A 21,441-nucleotide genomic window follows, 5' to 3' on the forward strand; every position below is an offset into this window, starting at 1 on the left:
GGCATTGAGGCCCCCGGGGGGCCGGCTGCGCCCCGCCCCCGGGAGGGAGGCGCGAGAGGCGGGGGCGTCGTCACGTGCTCTCGCCGTGATGGCGGCGCCCTGGGCCGGCCTATCGCCGCCCTCGGTCAGGTGACGGAGGCGGCTCCGGGGCTCGGGGTCCTGGACTCGCCCGCGATGCTGCGGAACGGAGCGGCCGAGGCTTCCCCCAGCCCCGCGGCGGGCAGCGCCGCCGCCCCCAGGCCCGTCCGCGTGTGGTGCGATGGATGGTGAGCGAGGCCGCCTTACCTGGGAGACGGCGCCGCGGCCCGGGCTCCCCCCGCCTGGCCCTGGACCCGCCGCCGGGGCTGCCCCAGCGACCTGGAGCTCCTGAGGGCCCGGCCCGGCTCCTCCGCCCCCTTGAGAAGCGGCCGGGCCGCGGGACAGGCTGGGGAGACGCGACCCGCGCTGTGGGAAGGGTTGAGACCTGCCCTGGGGGGAAGGGAGGCGGCCGGTGGCCGGTGGCCGGTGCTTGCCTCGGGGAGCTTCTGCGCAAGCTGGCCAGAGCCGTGGGGGCCCCGTTTGCGGTGTGACCGGGGACCCAGGCATGTGCTGTGACTTGAAGGTGCTGGACATAAGATGCAACTGGTTGGGGTGGCTATCGCCTCTGCAGTACATGCTCTTGGAGGAAGAGATGGCATCAGGTGGGTAGGGGCAGTCTTGCAGTCATCCACACTCTTGGTTGGACTGTTTTTGCTGGCTTGTCAAGCAGAGGCGCCCCTTTGGGGCGATATCAGGTGAGACCGAGACCAAGACCAGTCTCTTTCAGAATCTTGTCTCTGACAGGTTTCAGAGTAGCAGCCGTGTTAGTCTGTATTCGCAAAAAGAAGAGGAGGACTTGTGGCACCTTAGAGACTAACACATTTATTTGAGCAAAAGCTTTTGTGCGCTACAGCTCACCTCATCCGATGAAGTGAGCTGTAGCTCACGAAAGCTTATGCTCAAATAAATTTGTTAGTCTCTACGGTGCCACAAGTCCTCCTTTTCTTTTCGTCTCTGACAGTAGCCCTACCAGGTGCTCCAAAGCGAGGTGCAGGAATCCATCTCGCAGACAATTATGAAATAATCTGTCCATAAACTAGGAAGAAATTTCCCCATCAGATGATTTACACCCCAAAGCAGGAGAGTTTATGTCCTTTCTATATGTATATAAAGAAAGAGAGACCATAAAACAAGTTATCCTGAGTAATATAACTGGGTGTTTTTGTTAGCCTGTTGCACTCCCTGTCCTGCGTCATTCAGAAGGACTTTGGAACTTAAACTCTTTCTTTTGTAAACATCCATCTTTTTGTCAAGGCCATTGTGCAAAGGTTTTGCGTGCACACCTGAGTTACTCCTTGAATTTCTGGGGTGTGTGTTTAATGGCCCTTGTTTTTAAATGGGCAGGTAGAGCATAGGCAGTTGTTGGATGCAGCAGAAATGCATTCCTGTAAGCAGTGACATGAATGTGTGAGCTGGCTAGAATGACCTGGTTTCTGCATGCCATTCTTATCTTTTCTCTTAACCTTCCTTAGTTGTGGAATTTGATCAGTCCTCTGTGCAGCATTCCTGGGTTTGTGGGTTTCTGTGTTCTGGAACCTTCACTTTGAGAATTGCCTCTCTATATCCCCATTTCTCCAGTGCTGGAGAGTTTCAGGAGTCCTCTACCAAGATGTGCTCATAAGGGCTGCATATGTGTCTTCCCATGCATCCAAACCATTAGGTCTGACCATAGAAATGGAATACCGTCCCAAAATTCCTTCTCTTCTGCAGGGAGCTGTTGATGAAGCTTTGTGCTGGTCTGGAGAACTTTGTTTAGCTTTTTGGCCAGATTTTTATTAGCTGATTTTACTAGTTGTTTTGATAAGAGGTAGCAACCAATGGCCCTACTCAGGAATGTAAGACATGGTCTCTACTTCAAAGAGGTCGTTATCTAAAATGACAATTCACCTTCACAGGGGAGGGGAGAGGGATACATCTTTTAAACATGTTTATAATAATAATGAATGAATGAATTGAATAAATAAATTCTCATTAACTAAATATGCCTTCCTTTCAACTTGTCTTTGATTTGGCTAATTACTTGTAGAGACCGTAGAAGCAATGGACCTGGAGGAAGGATTTGAAAGAGAAGAGAGTAGGGGGTCTTGCAGATGGATTTGGAAAGGGTGTATCCTGGGTGGAGGGGGCAGCATGGACTTCAAGCGTGGGAGAAGCAGACATTGGCAGATTGCAGGATGGATGTGGGGGTGACATGCTGTGAAGTGAGGAGAGAGTCATGAAAGGTCTTGAAGGCTAGTTGTGATAGGATCCTGGGCCATTAAAGAATTCCTGGGCAGGGTGGATTGATTTAAACAAGCAGGAAACCTTCATTTAAATCATCAATTGTAATTGTTTGCATTTGTATTACTTGGTTATTTTCCTAAATGAGGTTGATTATCATGTTGATTTGTGCTAACCCAGAAGAGGCATTATATCTATATACATTACTTATAGCAGCGGTTTTCAACCTATTTTTTTCATTTGTGGACCCTCAAAAAATTTCAAATGGAGGAGTGGACCTCTTTGGAAATCTTTACATAGTCTGCTGACCCCAGATGGAAAACCACTGGCTTAGATCAATTATATAGTTTAACTTTTTTCCTTGCAATTTGTGTGAAGCTGTATTTGGATAGAAACTCAAACTCAATTAAAAATTAAACTCAGTTTACTCCCAGTGCTGTAAAAAACCCACCTCCATGAGGGGCACAGCTGCCAGCGCTGGTGCACTGTCTACATTGGCGCTTTACAATACTGAAACTTGCTGCGCTCGGGGCGGTGTTTTTTCACATCTCTGAGCGAAAAAGTTGCAGCGCTGTAAATTTACCAGTGTAGACAAGCCCTAAGAAACCCCTGCCCACACTGCCTTCCCCCTGCACTTCCTTTCTTTCCTCCTACAAGTAGACCTGAAGAAGAGCTCTATGTAAGCTCGAAAGCTTCTCTCTCAAACAGAGGTTGGTGCAATAAAAGATATGACCTCACCCACCGTGTCCTTGAGGCTTCAGTGTACCACCAGCTTGTATGAAATTCTTTTCAGTTGTGGGACATGATAAAACCGGAGAAGGGTCTAAGTCCTCCTTGTCTTGCTTTGATCTTTGGGCACCCAAGCTCTTTATAGAAACACCTTCTTTTACACCAGTGAGTGTGGGAGGGAGGAAATTACTTCTGGATCTCCTCCGAGGTGTCACCACGGTAACAGGATTCTTCAGTCATGTGGGAGCAGAGCTGGCTGATGGAACATAGCCTCTGGTAACATTGGCACTGATTTGCCCTTTGTGTGGTGGACACACCGTGGGCTCCCTTAATAGCCCTGTTCCTCCAACCAGTTTATTGCAGAGTGATAATATAGCTTTCTGGTCTAGATCAGCTTCATAAAAGTGACTACCAGAGGTTCAGCTGTTTGGAGACTTTAACCCTTTGAATCTTTTTTGTGGGGAAGGAGTGAGTGGAAGAGGGTCTTTGATTGCACTGCAGAAGGAGAATCAAATCTCATTGTTATGCAGCTGAGCCCTCTTAATTGTACACTAGGCCTAACACTGGCCCTTTTTCTTTCTAGCTATGATATGGTGCATTATGGCCACTCGAATCAGCTGCGCCAGGCTCGGGCCATGGGAGACTATCTCATTGTGGGAATCCACACGGATGGTAAGAGGCCTTCTCAGTCCTTCATCTCCTGCTGCTGCTAGTGTCAGCCAACAAAATCAGCACTGAGGATGGTGAGCCTGATGCAGAACAAATTCCCAGTTACAGCTGCTCTAGCAGTAACAGAGCCATCAAAGGAGGGGTATCTCTGGCTAGTCTGAGTGGGATTGTTCTCTTCTTAGTTATCCTTTTGCTTACTGGTAGATAATGTAGATAAAACATGGGAGATAATTATCACGCTCTACTCGGCACAGGTGAGGCCTCAGCTGGAGTACTATGTCCAGTTCTGAATGCCACGCTTTAGGAAAGATGTGGACAAATTGGAGAGAGTCCAGAGGAGGGCAACAGCACTGGTCTCCTAACCTAGAGAAAAATGTTTAAAAAAAAAAAAAAAAAAAAACCACAAAAAAAAAACAAACAACCCCTCACTATGTTTAGTCTGGAGAAAAGATGATTGAAGGGGGACCTGATAAGACTTCATATATGTTAAGGTCTGTTATAAAGAGGACTGTAATCAACTGTTTTCCTTGTCCAGTGAAGGTAGAACAAGAAGTAATGGACTTAATCTGCAGCAAGGGAGATTTAAGATAATATTAGGGAGAAACTTTCTAACTATAAGGATAGTTAAGCTCTGGAATAGGCTCCCAAGGGGGACTGTGGAATCGCCATCATTGTAGGCTTTTAAGAACAGGTTGGACAAACATCTGTCAGGGATGGCCTAGGTTTACTTGGTCCTGCCTCCATGCGGGGGTCTGCACTTGCTGACTTCTTGAAGTCCCTTCCAGTCTTATTTCTGTGATTCTATGAAAGACTTTAGAATCCAGAGCACATGGGACTCTTTCTAGGGTTTGGCCTATATTAGAAAACTTGCACCAGTGTAGGTTATAATACCACCTATCTCTTATCATAGAATCATTTAGTCCAACCCCCTGCTCAAAGCGGGACCAATCCCCAATTTTTGGCCCACATCCCTAAATGGCCACTTCAAGGATTGAACTCACAACCCTGGGTTTAGCAGGCCAATGCTCAAACCATTGAGCTATCCCTCCCCCTTATGTAGTGCTTTTCTTCTTTAGATCTTGAAGCACTTTACAAAGGAGGGCAGTACCTTACCTGTACTTTACAGATAGGAAAACTGAGGCACGGGAAGGGACTTGCCCAAGGTCATCATGAGGCCAGTGACAGAGCAGAAATAGAGCCTAGGTCTCCTGAGTCCCAATGCTGGGATCTATCCATTGGTCATACTGCCGAAACAATTAAGTCTACTAGTCACACGGGTGCAAACCCTCAGCAGAGATGCCCTTAAACCAGTTTACTGTACTCCAATAAGTTATTTTAAGCACAGCCTAACTGGTGTACGTGTGTCTATTTGGGATTTGCACCTGTGTGTTCAGATAGATTTTAAATTGATTTCATTACAGTGGCACACGTTTTCCACCATAGACCAGGCCTTGTCTGGGAATGAGGATCATTCCTGAACCTCTGTTACTGGTATTTGGATTTCCCCAACACCTTGGTAACTGTCTGTAAGGTGTCTGCCATCCCTGGACTCTAGAGAAATCCATGTGCAGTGACTTGGTGCCCAAGCCGCATCTCTGAGTGAATCTAATGGGTACAAAGGGAATTTCCTTCCATGGGCTGCCAAGGAGCCAGACCCGCTCACTTTCTAGCTGCTGAGAACTGCAGGGTAAGAGCAGGTAGCATTTGAGGCATGGATCACCCTTCCATCAGTTTGGATTTTGGGATGGGATCTTGTTACACACCTACAAAATGGGTCTAAGGTAAAATATATTCAGGCCTGTTATGGAGTCAGACGTCACTCCCACCCTCTAGTCCCTTTTGGGCTGAGCTCCCAACCACCAGGTTGTGGTTCTGTGGGCTATCCCCATAATGGGGCCCCCTGGGAACTGGGGCTCCTGAGGGGACTTTTGGGGAATTGGTGGAATTGCCTCTATAGCAGCTCTGTGTGTGGGGTCTGTAACTGGCTTTGTTTTCTTTGTTATCCAGAGGAGATTGCCAAGCACAAGGGACCACCTGTCTTTACCCAGGAGGAGAGGTACAAAATGGTGCAAGCTATCAAGTGGGTGGATGAGATTGCTCCAAGAGCTCCCTATGTCACCACGCTGGAAACCCTGGACAAGTATAACTGTGACTTCTGTGTGCACGGCAGTAAGTGTTCTGGCTGCTCTGTCAGGGTTGGGTGCTCTGTATAGCTAAGGGGCCAAGTGCAGGGAAGGGCAGGTGGGTTCAGCTCTAGTTCTGCTGCGCTCATTCCCTCTGTTAGATCATTTACTGCTTCTGTGTGAACAGAAAAGTTCCTTCCCCATCCTCGATGCTATAGCTTCTCCAAGGCACAGTGATGTCAAAGGGGAATATGAAATAACTGAGTTTAACTAGAAATGTGACAGAACAGCAGCAACTCCAGTGTCTCTGCTAGAGATTCAGGGCTCAGTTCCTTGCAGTACAGCCTTGTATTTCACCATGTAACAAGGGGAGGATATGGAACTGCTTCATACTAGGGAAGGGGAAGATTTTGAGACATTCAGCTATGCAGGCTCTCCCAGCTCACAGGTCTGCTTGGGACATAGGCAGGAGCACTATTGCTGCAGGTGGTTGTAATCACTGCTTCCAGAGCCATGATCAGAAACTACAGAACCCCGGGGTTGGAACCCATTCATTTCCCTGTTCTGTGGGACTTGCACTTTCTGGGTGGGGTGGCCTCTTTTGCTGAAGGGCTCAGAAAGAAGCAGGACAGGAATTCTGAGAGGAACCTCCTCTGGAATTTTACCTCTGTATATGGTATTGGGGAGACTGCTACTGGAATACTGCGTAGAGATTTGATGTGCACATTTTTAAAAGAATGTTGAAAAAAATGAAGAGGGTGCAGCAAAAAGCCACAGAGAGGATTTGAAGACTTAAGAAATATTTTTGTTGCAGAGGGTTACTTACGTGATTAGGCTAGCCTAACCCAGGTACCACGTGTGACTTGTCTGTCTTCTAGGCACGTGGGAGAGTTTAGGAAGCAATGCCTGAGTTAACTCTGCAGTGAAGATTCCTTACAGGCAGAGACTTGCAGAGCTCAATCTGTTCAGCTTCTCAAAAAGAAGATCAAGAGGTGACTTGACCTCAGTGTATAAGTAACTTAATGGGGAGGAAATGCTAGGTACCAAAGTGCTTTTTAATCTAACAGAGATCGGCAGAACAAGAACCAGTGGCTGGTAGCTAAACCCAGACACATTCAAGTGAGAAAGAAGGCACAAATTTTTGACAGTGAGGGTGATTTAACCATTGGAACAAACTACCAAGGGATGTGAATTTGTGATCTGTTGATGACTTCAAATCAAGACTGGATGCCTTTCTGAAAGACATGCTTTAGGTAGACACAAGTTATTGGGCTCAGTATAGGGGTAACTGGATGAAATTCTATGGACTGTTATACAGAAGGTTAGACTAAATGATTTTTAGAATCTATTAATCTGCTTTCCTCCCAGGTCAGGGAAGAGTGGCAAACTCCCAACTGTTCCATGGTATGGAAGAGGTTGGCTGTGGGTACACCATGATTTAGAGCAGAAGCATGAAGCTTTTGCACCTGTTCTGACCTGTGTGCTGGTCACACTCAGTCATTGCGTTCCCCACTTCCCCAGCTGCTCATTCGATTTGCACAGGGCGTAGAAGGGGATGGTGCTCTAATGCTTCTGTCTCTCTGTAGATGACATCACACTAACTGTAGATGGCAAAGACACCTATGAAGAGGTGAAGGCAGCTGGGAGATACAGGTAACTCTTTGCCACTCCTGTTCTTGTCCTGTTCTAATCAGACCTGCTGGGAATTCCTGTTTAAGCCAGAGGGTGTGGAGCTCAACTGAAATGCTGGTGTCTTCAAGTTGCATCTTCACCTTGTCTTTATTAGCTGTGGTGTATCCCTGCTGCTTTAGTTACCCTTACTAATGTGGCCTCCAGGAGGCACTGCAGGCAACAGCTGGCTGACCCCCCATCCTATAGATAGCACGGGGCTGTTGCTGTCCCCAGGGAGCTGTAAGGCATGTGACACTGAAGTCATGGACTGCTGTCTGCAGTGCTGGGGAGTTGCACAAGGTGAGTCTTCACAGGAGCTGCATACACTGAGTAGTGAGCAAAGGGAGCAGGGAAGTGCAGAGACTCAGATAGGCAAATGTTCTTTTCCATGTGACATGCTACGTGGGGGAAAGGGCCTCTCCCAGCCTCAGCCCCTGGTTTGGCAAGTTTCATTAATGTTCCTGCAGATTGAGGGGACTGCTGCTTCTACATCCTTAAGTTATCCTTTGCTTGTTTTCTTGCAGGGAATGTAATCGCACCCAAGGAGTGTCCACTACTGATCTGGTTGGTCGCATGTTGCTCATGACCAAGGCTCACCACAGCAACATAGTGAGTCAGACGGGTTGGGTTTGGGGCATTTCCCTGTGCCTTTGCTTAGCCAATTTCTCATGAGTCACCTTTCTCCTGAATGGCAGAGCTGAGCTCCTGGATCTGTTGCACAGAATGTTGATGGGTTTTGCAAGCAACAAGTGGGCAGGGCTGGCTGAATCCCCTGCTTATCTTCCTCAGACCTCCGTGAAGTAGGGCCGCCTGAGAGGGTAGCGGCTACACTCTGCATTGGTCTGCAGGGGACTCCAGGCTTGGTCCCTCAGCACCAAGAGGCAGCATGGAGGGGAACATGTGCCTCTTTCCAGTGACCTCTTTGAGTGAATGACAATCTCTACAGAGACACCATCCTATTCTTGGCTGTAGAACAGGATGCTCTGGAGATTCCAGGAGGAAGCTGCCCCTTTGGGGCCTATTGTTATTGCTGGGTGTTGCCATGTATGGGCAAGATCAGGGTCAGATGCTGAGCCAAGCTCTCTCTGGCTTTTGAGCCAGGTCACAAGGTTTGAGTATTAAATGCTGATAAATCAATTGATGCAGGATTGGCATCTGGTGCCTAGGCTCCCCTATGCTTTTGCTAGCAGGAGCTTGTTTTGGGCTGAGAGATCCACCTCAGAATCAGCATTCTGATTCTCCTCTTCCTCTGTGCAGGATGAAGACCTGGATTACCGGAAGCACAAGGATAACTTTGGGAAGGTGAGTGTGTAGGTTCCAGGCAGTGGGGAGCCAGCACTTGGTGGTGGCACATGTGGACCTGTTGAGGAGGATTCCACATGTGCTTTACAGTTTGCAGTATAAGGTGGTCTTCCTGCCCAGTGACAATCAAAGCAAACCCCCGCCAGGCCTATAAAATATCTGCAGTAGCCTCTGAAGTGGGTTTGGGAAGCTGGGTGGACTGAGCTGTGACTGTAAACACAGCAGAGGTCTGCAGTACTCATTGAGCACCTTGCTGCGTCTCTTTCCTGCTCATAAATTTCATTTTTCGCCACCTTTCCATGGTTCCCAGGATCTTTCTCTTGAGCTGTGTTCCCACCAAGGAGAGACACTGCTAAATGATGTTCCTTTTAAACTAAGTTTGCTCAGAAGAGATTGGGTGTGAGGCATGCTGTACTTAAGTGCACAAATTCAATTTCATCCCTTATTGGTGCACCCAGATTACATGTACAATCCATAGTGATTTTTGTACTCAGTTCAGAAAAATTGGGACCCACAAGTCCAACCTTCAACCAGCAAAATGCTCCTGACGCTACAGCTACTTTCAGCCTGTCACACTGACATTTCTCTGGCTATTTCTGATGAACAAACTGGTCCGGCCCCCTGGGTTTGTGAAAATGTGGGTTATGTTATCAGACCCCCACATTCCTGGCTCTGCAGCTGGAACATTGCCCAGAAGAACTTGCTCCCATGCTCTGGATTTTACCTTGTCCATCGTCTGGATAGACTGGTTTTTGTTATTTTAAACTTTGTACTCTTCCAGAGTCTCTAAGGTATCCCCTTCATCACAGCTAATCACTGGCTGTAGGATTTGGGGGGCTTCATGCTCCCTGAAAGCATCTTGAGACATGCAGGCACCCTATTGATTCATTACATAGCATCCCTTCTGGGGGGAATGTTGTCCCTGGAGAACGTCCCTATTCTTAACTAAGTTCTCTTCATACTTTTTTAAGCCTTTAGAACTGTTGGCATCGGGTTTCCAAAGTAAATGCAAATGAGCTGGTGATTAAATCTACTGCTGTTTCACCATCCTGCCACACAGCGGGGCTAAAACTCTGTCCTCCTGAATTGTGCTCACATTGGACTTGGTGAGCCGCAGGACGTTTTGCTGTTTGGTTTATTGGTTTTGGATGTTCTCATTTTAATAATTGATTTAGAATCCTGTCTTGCCTGATGAAAGAGTGGGTGAGTGGGGGGCTTTGTGGTAGGCAGGGCTAGGGCAGGCCTGTTCCATTTCATAGAATCATAAGACTGGAAGGGACCTTGAGAGGTCATCTAGTCCAGTCCCCTGCCTCATGGCAGGACTAAATATTATTTAGACCATCCCTGACAGGTGTTTGTCTAATCTGCTCTTAAAAATCTCCAATAATGGAGATTTCTCAACCTCCCTAGGCAATTTATTCCAGTGCTTACCCAGCCTGACAGGAAGTTTTCTCTAATGTCCAACCTAAACCTCCCTTGCTGCAATTTAAGCCCATTGCTTCTTGTCCTATCCTCAGAGGTTAAGAAAACAAACTTTTCTCCCTCCTCCTTGTAACAGCCTTTACATATTTGAAAACTGTTATCATGTCCCTGCTCAGTCTTCTCTTTTCCAGACTGAACAAATCCAATTTTTTCAATCTTCCCTCATAGGTCATGTTTTCTAGACCTTTAATCATTTTTGTCGCTCTTCTCTGGACTTTCTCCAGTTTGTCTACATCCTTCCTGAAATGTGCCACCCAGAACTGGACACAGTACTCCAGTTGGGGCCAAATCCGTGCGGAGCAGAATGGAAGAATTACTTCTCATTTCTTGCTTACGATATTCCTGTTAATACATCCCAAAATGATGTTTGCTTTTTTTTGAAACTGTGTTACGCTGCTGACTCATAGTTAGCTTATGATCCACTGTGACCCCCAGAGCCCTTTCCACAGTACTCCTTGCTAGACAGTGATTTCCCACTTTGTATGTATGCAACTGATTGTTCCTTCCTAAGTGGAGTACTTTGCCTTTTTTCTTATTGAATTTTATCCTATTTAGTTCAGACCATTTCTCCAGTTTGTCCAGATCATTTTGAATTTTAATCCAATCCTCCAAAGCACTTGCAATCCCTCCCAGCTTCGTTTCTTTGCCTGCTAAATTAATATACCAGGCTTAGTCTGCCCTGTTGCTCATTCCCCTCCCCCCGTTTTCTTTCAAGCATCTCCTTATGAGGCTCTTGGTGGAGCTCAGAGACTAGCTAGCAGAGATGGGGCAGAAGAGCCATTGTGTGAATATGGGGAGGTGGTCATGCCTGAATACTGAATCCCAGGAACTAAGGAATGCAAGCTGCTGCTAGCCAGGTTTCCTGCTTGGCTTTTTGCCAGTATCCTCCTCCTACAGCCCTACCCTTCAGCTGTCTCTCGGGCTACTTATGTGATACCCATATCCCATTTGAACCTGCTTTGTGCTATTGGGACTGAAACCTTGTTCTCCTTTGCTTAGGGCCCTAAAGGTCACAGCCCCTGGACTGGAGTCTCTCAGTTCCTGCAGACATCCCAAAAGATCATCCAGTTTGCATCTGGGAAGGAGCCGCAGCCTGGAGACACCATCATCTATGTGGCTGGAGCTTTTGACCTGTTCCGTATCTTTAGACTCTCTGCTGCCTAGACAGGAATGGGTAGGGAAGGCTGTGGCCTCTGTCTCTCTTACATTTGTCCAGTGAAGCAGAGGGTTAGGACTGTGCACTGCCTCTTCCTTTTTTCTCTGGAGAGAACGAGGGGAAGGAACAGGGCTCTTCAACTGATGGCTTTTTGTTCAGTCACAGGGAAATGAGCTTGAGAAAACAGCTGCAGCTCCATTTAAGTGATGGATTTACAGCTAACAGGGCTTGAGGAGTGAAGATGGTTGGACCTTCCGAGATCTCCTTTATTCCCCTCTTAAAAGCTACCTGTCACAGTGACCAAGTGAAGCTGTTCAGGGACTGCTGAACGCAGTGTGCAGTAGGGTCAGCCAATGGTGTGGATCAGCCTGTGAGAATATTTTTCTTTCCCTGTTTGTCCCAGTCTGCAGGGCTGGGCCAGTTTCCACAGAGCTCCTAAAGCAGTTATAAATTTTTGGAAGAGGCTAAATAAAATCAGATTAACACAATTAATGGCTGGGAAGGTGTTTGGGTCGGTGCCCAGAGTTCATGGGATGGGGGCAGGGGGGAAGAGGGCAGATGCCCATGGCACAAGGGCAGCAAATAACAAAAGTTCCTCAGGTTTTCTATCTCTTACTTCAGCTTCTTAGCATCACTCTCCTCCCGCGCCGCGCCCCCCACCCCCCACCCCCCCGAGCTGTGATGCTGGTCCCACATCCTTAACAGAAGCCATAGACATTGGGCACGTGGATTTCCTGGAGAAGGTACATCTGCTGGCTGAGAGACCCTACATCATTGCTGGGCTGCACTTTGATCAGGTCAGTATGGAGTGCTGCTTAAAGTCCTGGCAGAGAGCAGTCCTGGTGGCCAGGTCCTCTATTTGGGCTCAGAGCAGAAGGGATGCCTGTTTCATCCTCGTTGGGGGCCATGCTCTCTGAGCCAGACAGATTGTTCTCTGGAAGCTCTCAGGAGAGAGTCACAGTCCTGCACAGTGGGAGAATGCGTTTCATGTAGGGAGGGACATAGGGAAATGGTGGAGGGGTCATCTCTTGCCCTAATGGAGACTGCTGTGCTTTGCCCATAGGAAGTGAATCGCTACAAAGGGAAGAACTATCCCATCATGAACATCCACGAGAGAACTCTTAGCGTCCTGGCATGCAGGGTGAGTGCCTGGCTAGAGTTCTGCTTCTTGAATTAGACTCTGCTGTCCTGTTCTACAGCCAAAGTGCCTTGGGCTAGGGTTGGTAAATTGACTAATATTATTGATGTCAAACATGGTAAGATGTTTTAAAGCACTGATTTATTAGAACAATAATAAAAGAGTAGGACTTTATGGCCTCCAGTAGGCTTAGCTTTAGACAGATGCATATGCCTAATTACAAAAATCAAGTTACCCGAGTTATTTTAACTCAGAAAAACATGAAATACAATGGTATGAAGCTGTAAAAAATGAAAGCGTGGCACCATGATGCAATCAAAACAGGAGGGCTCTGCCCCCATCAGGGTATTCCTGCTGGAATATTTGACTGTATTGAAATATGGTCAAATAATAGGTAGTAATTGACCAGTCAGGTGACTTTAACTGACCCAGCTTGCCAAGCCTACGTTGGACTACCTTCTCATAAGATGCCTGATGAGCTAAGTAGGGGCAGACTCAGTCAGTGTCAGATGTTGGCATTCAGGTAGGAAGCCGGTATTGGCATTCAGGTAGTTGGCACAACTTCTGTCAAGGCACTATTGAATCAGTGCTTCAGCTTAATGCTATAAAGGTAAAACCAAGGCTATGATCACTTGTCATTAAAGATCTCATGGCGAAGAGTCGGGATGTTAAACGCAGTGTCCTAGACAAGCATCATTGTGCACTGTGGAAAGGTTGCTGTATTCTTCTAAAGAAGTGGCTGCACTTTGCACTGGTTGAAAGGATTCCTGTAGCACTCTAGGAATCTCTGATTAAAGGAGCTCCAGAAATACTTTTCCCTGGGTCATTCATCTGTGGGTATGCTGTGTGCATACAACCAGAATTAATGTAGGAAACATGTTTATTTGCTCTTAGCTTAAAATAAACCTTTTACGCTTAGTTCACATAGCACAATCACGGTTGCAGTTCTCCAGCAGCGAGAAGCTGAAGTACTATCCTCCTATCAGGTTCCTGGTGTCAGCCACTGTGGTGCAAACTCATTGCATATTGGCTTCACCACTAGCCTGTTGCTACTTGGAGAACTATAGTGAGGCCCAGGCTTTTTAGAGGAGAGAAGGATCTTGTATTATGTTCACTGGCTGTAGAGCCTTCTTTCCAAATAGTGCAGTTCCCCTATTCAGATCCCCAAATACACACAACTGAGCAGCTGGACTGCTATTGGGGGATGGGCCAGACTCTACTTTCTTGGGTCTGGAATCATGCTTGGCTTCTCCTTCTTCAGTATGTGTCTGAGGTGGTGATTGGTGCCCCATACGCAGTTACTGCCGATCTGCTGGATCACTTCAAGGTGAGTGCCAACTCCTCTTTCACATACACACACACGCAGCCAAGAATGAATGTGAGGTGCTACTTGCTGGACTGTGTCTGTGCATGCTGAGGGTGGAGCAGGGTGGGCAGAGCTAAGGACTCTGTTGGCTAAGGTACACTGTGGCATTGGGAAGCACTTAGGTGTGGGGGAGTTGGCACAACACCAACCAATGTGTAAATGTCTCCTCTCATGACTCTGTGGTGCTTTTGTCAACCTTTAGGGGGTGAGCTGTTGGCTTTGGTGCTTTGCCAGGTTGCCCCTGCAGTGGGCATAGAGTTTGGGGCAAGTCCCCATCTGGTTCCAGTAGTGCTGATGTGGAGAAGTGGCACTTTCAGAAAGGAATTTATATAGTGACCATGTGCTCATCTCTCCAGGTGGAAGTTGTGTGTCATGGGCTGACTGAGGTGGTGCCAGATAAGGACGGTTCCGATCCTTACCAGGTGAGCCTCCAGAAGCTGCTACTGACCCCATTTATGCTGAATATGGCATGGCTGTGGTGATACTCCACAGCTGAGTGTGCAGGCTGCATAGTGTGTCACCCAAACTAGCTCCTGGCAGGAGACTCTGGCTTCTATCCTCCCCTGATGTAGCTGCAGCATCAGAACTGACAGAACACCCAGAATGGTTCCTTTCCATTAGTCATTGTTTTGTTCTGACTTGTTTTGTTGCCTTTATCATAGAGTGGAAAATCCTCTAATCTCAGCTCTGCTACGCCAGCCTTGGGCAGCTAACCTGTGGAGGGCCCAGTTCACTTTTTGCCTTTTCACCCATGCAGCTTGTGGGCTTTCAGTGGAGATTTTCTTTGGTTCCTAAGAGAGGATTCTATGTCTTGTGCCAGGCTAGGGGCCCTCAGGACCTGCCTTGGATTCTGCTCATTGTTCACTCACTGGGCTTTAAATCCAAAGACCTTGATGTTCTTCCTCTCTTAGCCTGCTGTGTTTGTTTGCAGGAGCCCAAGAGACGTGGCATTTTCCAGCTGGTGGACAGTGGCAGCAACCTCACTACAGATCTGATTGTGCAAAGAATCATTAAGAACAGGTTGGCAGCTCCAGATTCTTCTACTCACATTTACCGTAGTGAACAGACAGGAGGAGGAAGGTTTTGTGGTTGAAGCACAGAATCGGGAGTTAGGAGACCTGGTTTCTGTTCCCAGCTCTGCCACAGATTTATTTTGTAACTTGGAGAAAGTCACTTAGGGCCTGATTTCTAAAACTGTACATGAAAATGAGTAGCTAGACTGTCCATTTACATGCATGCCCATTTATGTAACTCTGCAGCTGAGCACACAAATGTAGATACCTTACCTCATCTCTAAAATGAATGTAGTTCCTACCTCCCAGTGAGGCTTTAACTCATTCAGTCTTAAAGCACTTTAGTGCCCTCTGTTTGAGTTTCTCACAGAAGCCTGTGTTTTACTTATTTACTGTTCTTATTAAATGTGGAGAGGTAGGAATTCCCCTGCTGTGGGGAACTCATGATGCTGTCACCTCTGGCCAGCTGTTGGCATTTTCCCTTTCAAGCCTAAGCCTTTCATTTTCAAGTACCTTGGCTAGAGTCATTAGTAAATCCTAGTTTGGTAGTTTTGGCAAAGTGAGCCACCTGTTTTAGGAGGGGCTAAGACTGGAATGGGGCTGAGCAGGACTGAGGCTTTGCCAGAGCTGTGTATGGATTTCAGGATCATCTTTGTGAGCAGTATAATAGACCTGGTTATTTTACCATTTCATTAGGTGTGTGTCCTGGATCTGCCCCTTTCCTTTGCACTGCACATGAGCAGTTTCTTGTATTTGGTGTATGCTGCACATCATAGAATCTCTCGGCTTTCATGACTTGGCAGGGACAGAGGCGGGGGTGGGGGAGGGAAAACAGCTTATTGCAATCTAAGTTGTGGTGCCTTTGCCTGCACTGCATAATGCTAACTACTTGCTAGGCTGAGTTAGGGCTGTGGCTCTACAGGGGACTTACAGTAAAGCTTCTGAAGTGCCAGCTGGTCAAAAGAAGGGCTGTGGGCCCCCTTATTCCAGGCTAGGCAAAGGCTGCTGGGAATATTGGTGGATGGGCGAGTGGGAATTTCATGGAATCTCCTGCTTGTTGCAGGTTGGAGTTTGAAGCCAGGAACCAGAAGAAAGAAGCAAAAGAGCTGGCTGTGCTGGAGGCCATGAAGAAAATGGAGGAAGAGGAGCATGAGAAAGGCCTGCAGGGCTAGGATGATTGAGGAAAAAGTGTGTGGAGGGGAGAGCACAGCAGTGTTCTCTCTTCTGGAGAAGCAAATCAAGCCTTTCTAGGGCATACCCTAGGCAAGGACAGTGCTGCTGGCCCCAACAAGGCATCTATCTTCTCGCACATTCTTCCCTCTTCAGATCCTACTGCAGATTGTGCAGAGATGACCAGCTGGGATGCTGCTTTGTAGTTTTCTCTTAATCAGCCCCAGCCACCTCCTTTCCGAGGAGGAGATTTGTTTTCCCCCTTTAAAGGAAGTTTTAATTCTATTGAATGTTTGAACATGTTGTGGTTTTACCTTCTGCCAGTTCTGGCTTCTGACACGTGGGAAGTGCTGTGCCCTCTGCAGGACTCTGCTCCCCTTGCTGTGGCATTTTGGTTGGTTGTGCTGTTTGGAGTCTGTCTGCTTCAGATCATCCTTTCAGTTTTTCTGCTATCAACAAGAATTTTACAAATTGAAGAGTCTACTGCTGCCCAAACCCTTGATCTTGACTTCTGAGCACCTAGCATTTGTAGTGAGAGCTTGTGGGTGCTTAGCGTCTGTGAGAATCATTCAGGCCCTTACCCTGTAGCAGTGTCCCTCACAGTTGATACAGAGCATCAGTTGCTGTCTTTGGGAGACAAACTCCAGCTAAGGTGTGTGCTGAGCTACTTGCTCTGTACATGGGCAGGTGCTGGGAATAGGCCATTCCCTTATGAAGTGCTCAGATCTGCTTCTGCTCCTTTGGTGCTGGTTCAAACAGCTTAGGGAAAGACTCTCTATGGTGCCTGTGGCTGGTGCTAATGCATTGCCAGCTTCCATACTGAGAAACAGTGGCTCGGTGACCTGGGAAAGAGCGGTGGGATGGGGTAGGCAGTGCAGCTAGCAGGAGCATGGGGGGAGGTCTCTGTGCCAATAGTTCCCTAAGGGGAAGCAGGGAGGCTATGAGCTACACTAAGCAGGTGCTTTCCCTGGGCCCCTCTTCCTACAGCAGCAAGGGTGTGGACTTTAGTCCTCACTACACTGGGTTTTCTCCTTGCCCTTGCTGCCCGTTACAGCTTGCGGGCTGCTGTCTCCCCTGTATCCTAACCAGGGAGCGGGCCGTCCACCTGCCCCTGCATGTGAGTGGGAGCGCTGCACCGTGGCTGGGGAGTAGCAGGGCGCTGGGTCTCACCTTAGGCGGGCTGCACAGTGCTGCCCGCCTGGCCATTTTCTGTCCGTTGCTGTTGTACGTTTGGTGGAAGTTAATAAACTCATTGAGCTGTTTGGGTGTATGAGTGGCCCCATGCGGGGGTGGGGCAGGGGATAGGCTGGAGCAGTGAGCCAATGCCTGACCGGCCCGCCTAGGCCCCGGCTCCCGGCGGTCCGGAGAGCCCCGTGCCGGGCAAGGGATGCCCGCTCCCCAGCTGGCCTGGGCAGACCCTGCAGCCTCTGGCCCGTGGTGGCAAAGTCTGAAAAGTTCCTGGGGCCGGGCCCATGGGGCTCTGCCTTAGCTTTGGGGGCGCCATGCAGCCTGCAGCCGCCTCATCCAGGGGGAGCTGTACGAGCAGCCGAAGTGGGAACTGGGTACGGTGCGGATCCTGCTGCTGAGTGAGAACGTGGGAGGCCCTGGGCCCCGCTCCCCAGCTCTCGGGCCGCGCCCCCCGGGGCCCGTCTCCCCAGGGCCCAGCTACGTTCCAGTCTCTCTCCCCATCCTCCTGACTCACTGCAGCTCCTCTTCTCCCCACAACTCCGGGTTCCAGGGTAGGTTCCAGTTTCCCTACTGCCCCCCCCTTGCCCGCCCAGGTATGTTCCTGGCCTCCCCCCACCCCAAGGCTATTCTTTCCTGCCATCCTGTAAATTCCTGACTTGGTCCCCTCCCGTCCTGGTTCAGTCACACTGGGTTCCTGCCCTGCAGGCGGTGCAGAATGTGGCAAGAGTACACTGGTGAAGCAGATGAAAATCATCCACAGCCAGGGGTTCAGCCCGGAGGAGCTAGCCGACTTCAGGGTGATTCTAGAGTGTGGGTCCCCTCTTCCCCTGTGTCCAGGTCTGGATTTCCCAGCCTCTCTCTTGGGGGAGTGGGATGTGGGGTCCCGGCCAGGATCGGGTCTTATCTTGCCCTCGACAGAGTGGAATGAGCAGCCAGAGACACTTCTGGTGCGTGAGTGGGAATGGTGCTGGCCTGGGCTTGTCTGCCTGGGATGTGCTCAGACATCAGCCTGGCTGCTATCAGGGTTGGGGCTTGAATTGGGCAGGCCTTGGGGGACCCCTCCCAAAAGCCCAGCTGTCCTGTGGTGCTAGTGCAGCCATCTGGAAACCCCCCTGGGGGCTGTTGGCCTCAGGACACTTTCATGTCAGTGCTGGATGGGGGCAGGAATTTCCCCCTTTGTGCAGGTGGGTGGGACTTTCCTTGCTGGCTTTGCGCTCTCCTCCCTCGAGAAAAGCCCTGTTCTGGTGTTGGCCTCTTGGCACTCAGGGACCACTTGAGCCTCTCAAGATGTAAGATGGCAGCAACCAAGGTTGATACAATTGTGGGCAGTATAAGCATCATGCCCCGGAGCAGGGGACATGCTCCAGTTCAACCCCAAGTCAGGGGGCGCGCTAGTGTTATGTACATAGTAGGGAAGAGTAGTTCCCTCCATGCAGGGGTCACAGATGGGTTCTCTGCCCTGTGCTTTGTGGGAGGTCGGACAATGGTCTCTTCTGCCTTCAACATCTATGGTCTGTGTCTTCAAATTTCCTAGTGATTTGGGGGCCAGCTTGAGTCACCTTAAAGATGTTCAAGAAGTGCTGAGCACCCCCCTTGGAAAGCCAGGCTCCTTTAAGGGCCTCCCACTTGCACTCAAAGGATGAGTCACTCTGGAAAATGGCGTGTGTGCAGCTCTGGCGGGGAGACCTGAATCTTGCACTCGGTTCTGGGTCTCTTGGTGCCAGAGGCCTCCAATCCCAGAGTGTGGAGGGAACAGTTACTTGCTCCGGCGAGACACCCGCACCCCAGGAATGTTGGGTTCAGTTCCAAACACCAAAGTACTAGAACAGGGGTTCTCAAACGGGTTCAGGATCCCTCAGGGGATCACGAGCTGTCAACCTCCAGCCCAAACCCCACTTTGCCGCCAGCATTTATAATAGTGTTAAATATATAAAAACGTGTCTTTAATTTATAAGGGGGGTTGCACTCAGAGGCTTGCAATATGAAAGGGGTCAGCAGTACAGAAGTCTGAGAACCCCTGGACAAGAAAGACATTGACAAACTTGAAGGAGTTCAGAGAAAGCAACATGAAGGCACAGCTGTGGGCTGGGTCTGAGGAAGATCCAGCAACAAGAAGAAAGCCAAGGAAAGTGTGGGCCCCTTACTGAATGAGGGAGGCAAGCTAGTGACAGAGGATGTGGAAAAAGCTAATGTACTCAATGCTTTTTTTGCCTCTGTTTTCACTAACAAGGTCAGCTCCCAGACTGCTGTGCTGGGCAACACAAAATGGGGAAGAGATGGCCAGCCCTCTGTAGAGATAGAGGTGGTTAGGGACTATTTAGAAAAGCTGGACATGCACAAGTCCATGGGGCCGGACGAATTGCATCCGAGAGTGCTGAAGGAATTGGCGGCTGTGATTGCAGAGCCCTTGGCCATTATCTTTGAAAACTCGTGGCGAACGGGGGAAGTCCCGGATGACTGGAAAAAGGCTAATGTAGTGCCCATCTTTAAAAAAGGGAAGAAGGAGGATCCTGGGAACTACAGGCCGGTCAGCCTCACCTCAGTCCCTGGAAAAATCATGGAGCAGGTCCTCAAAGAATCAATCCTGAAGCACTTAGAGGAGAGGAAAGTGATCAGGAACAGTCAGCATGGATTCACCAAGGGAAGGTCATGCCTGACTAATCTAATCGCCTTTTATGATGAGATTACTGGTTCTGTGGATGAAGGGAAAGCAGTGGATGTATTGTTTCTTGACTTTAGCAAAGCTTTTGACACGGTCTCCCACAGCATTCTTGTCAGCAAGTTAAGGAAGTATGGGCTGGATGAATGCACTATAAGGTGGGTAGAAAGCTGGCTAGATTGTCGGGCTCAACTGGTAGTGATCAATGGCTCCATGTCTAGTTGGCAGCCGGTGTCAAGTGGAGTGCCCCAGGGGTCGGTCCTGGGGCCCGTTTTGTTCAATATCTTCATAAATGATCTGGAGGATGGTGTGGATTGCACTCTCAGCAAATTTGCGGATGATACTAAACTGGGAGGAGTGGTAGATACGCTGGAGGGGAGGGATAGGATACAGAAGGACCTAGACAAATTGGAGGATTGGGCCAAAAGAAATCTAATGAGGTTCAATAAGGATAAGTGCAGGGTCCTGCACTTAGGATGGAAGAATCCAATGCACCGCTACAGACTAGGGACCGAATGGCTCGGCAGCAGTTCTGCGGAAAAGGACCTAGGGGTGACAGTGGACGAGAAGCTGGATATGAGTCAGCAGTGTGCCCTTGTTGCCAAGAAGGCCAATGGCATTTTGGGATGTATAAGTAGGGGCATAGCGAGCAGATCGAGGGACGTGATCGTTCCCCTCTATTCGACACTGGTGAGGCCTCATCTGGAGTACTGTGTCCAGTTTTGGGCCCCACACTACAGGAAGGATGTGGATAAATTGGAAAGAGTACAACGAAGGGCAACGAAAATGATTAGGGGTCTAGAGCACATGACTTATGAGGAGAGGCCGAGGGAGCTGGGATTGTTTAGTCTGCAGAAGAGAAGAATGAGGGGGGATTTGATAGCTGCTTTCAACTACCTGAAAGGGGGTTTCAAAGAGGATGGCTCTAGACTGTTCTCAATGGTAGCAGATGACAGAACGAGGAGTAATGGTCTCAAGTTGCAATGGGGGAGGTTTAGATTGGATATTAGGAAAAACTTTTTCACTAAGAGGGTGGTGAAACACTGGAATGCGTTACCTAGGGAGGTGGTAGAATCTCCTTCCTTAGAGGTTTTTAAGGTCAGGCTTGACAAAGCCCTGGCTGGGATGATTTAACTGGGACTTGGTCCTGCTTTGAGCAGGGGGTTGGACTAGATGACCTTCTGGGGTCCCTTCCAACCCTGATATTCTATGATTCTATGATTCTAAGATAAGAGCTGAGTCTGTATGTGGTCAAGTGACCACTGGGAGGGGAGAACGGTCTGCAGATGTTGGGACGGGAGCGGGGTTCTGGGACGGGTAGAGATGAGTGCCTTGGAACAGAGCTTCTGTGTGAGAGAAGTGGTGCTATCGGTAAAGAAGCTCAGATTTTGCCACATGCGTTTAATCTGTTAAGGAAACTCGTGCATCTGCCAGGTAGAGGCACTGATGCAAATCCAGGCAGCACCTCTCCCAGCAC

At 48.9% G+C, this 21,441-nt stretch overlaps 1 protein-coding gene across 1 annotated transcript; it reads left to right on the top strand.

Moving 5' to 3' along the window:
- The first annotated feature begins 47 nt into the window (after positions 1–47).
- Positions 48–17,379, top strand: PCYT2 (phosphate cytidylyltransferase 2, ethanolamine). Its single transcript, XM_038371383.1, has 13 exons — positions 48–266; positions 3,611–3,699; positions 5,704–5,865; positions 7,406–7,472; positions 8,015–8,099; positions 8,748–8,792; positions 11,274–11,412; positions 12,145–12,227; positions 12,494–12,571; positions 13,830–13,895; positions 14,291–14,356; positions 14,866–14,954; positions 16,011–17,379. Exons 1-13 carry the CDS (start codon positions 175–177, stop codon positions 16,117–16,119), a joined length of 1,170 nt encoding a protein of 389 aa, XP_038227311.1. The 5' UTR covers positions 48–174; the 3' UTR covers positions 16,120–17,379.
- Positions 17,380–21,441: the final 4,062 nt, after the last annotated feature.

This window comes from Dermochelys coriacea, chromosome 14 (genome assembly GCF_009764565.3).
Source record: "Dermochelys coriacea isolate rDerCor1 chromosome 14, rDerCor1.pri.v4, whole genome shotgun sequence".
NCBI lineage: Eukaryota > Metazoa > Chordata > Testudines > Dermochelyidae > Dermochelys > Dermochelys coriacea.

Excerpts from the sequence above, each read along its gene's own strand:
- PCYT2 (XM_038371383.1), top strand. The coding sequence starts at position 175 with ATGCTGCGGAACGGAGCGGCCGAGGCTTCCCCCAGCCCCGCGGCGGGC. Across the intron at positions 3,700-5,703 it reads TGTGGGAATCCACACGGATG|AGGAGATTGCCAAGCACAAG; the intron begins GTAAGAGGCCTT and ends TTTGTTATCCAG. Across the intron at positions 14,357-14,865 it reads ACGGTTCCGATCCTTACCAG|GAGCCCAAGAGACGTGGCAT; the intron begins GTGAGCCTCCAG and ends GTTTGTTTGCAG.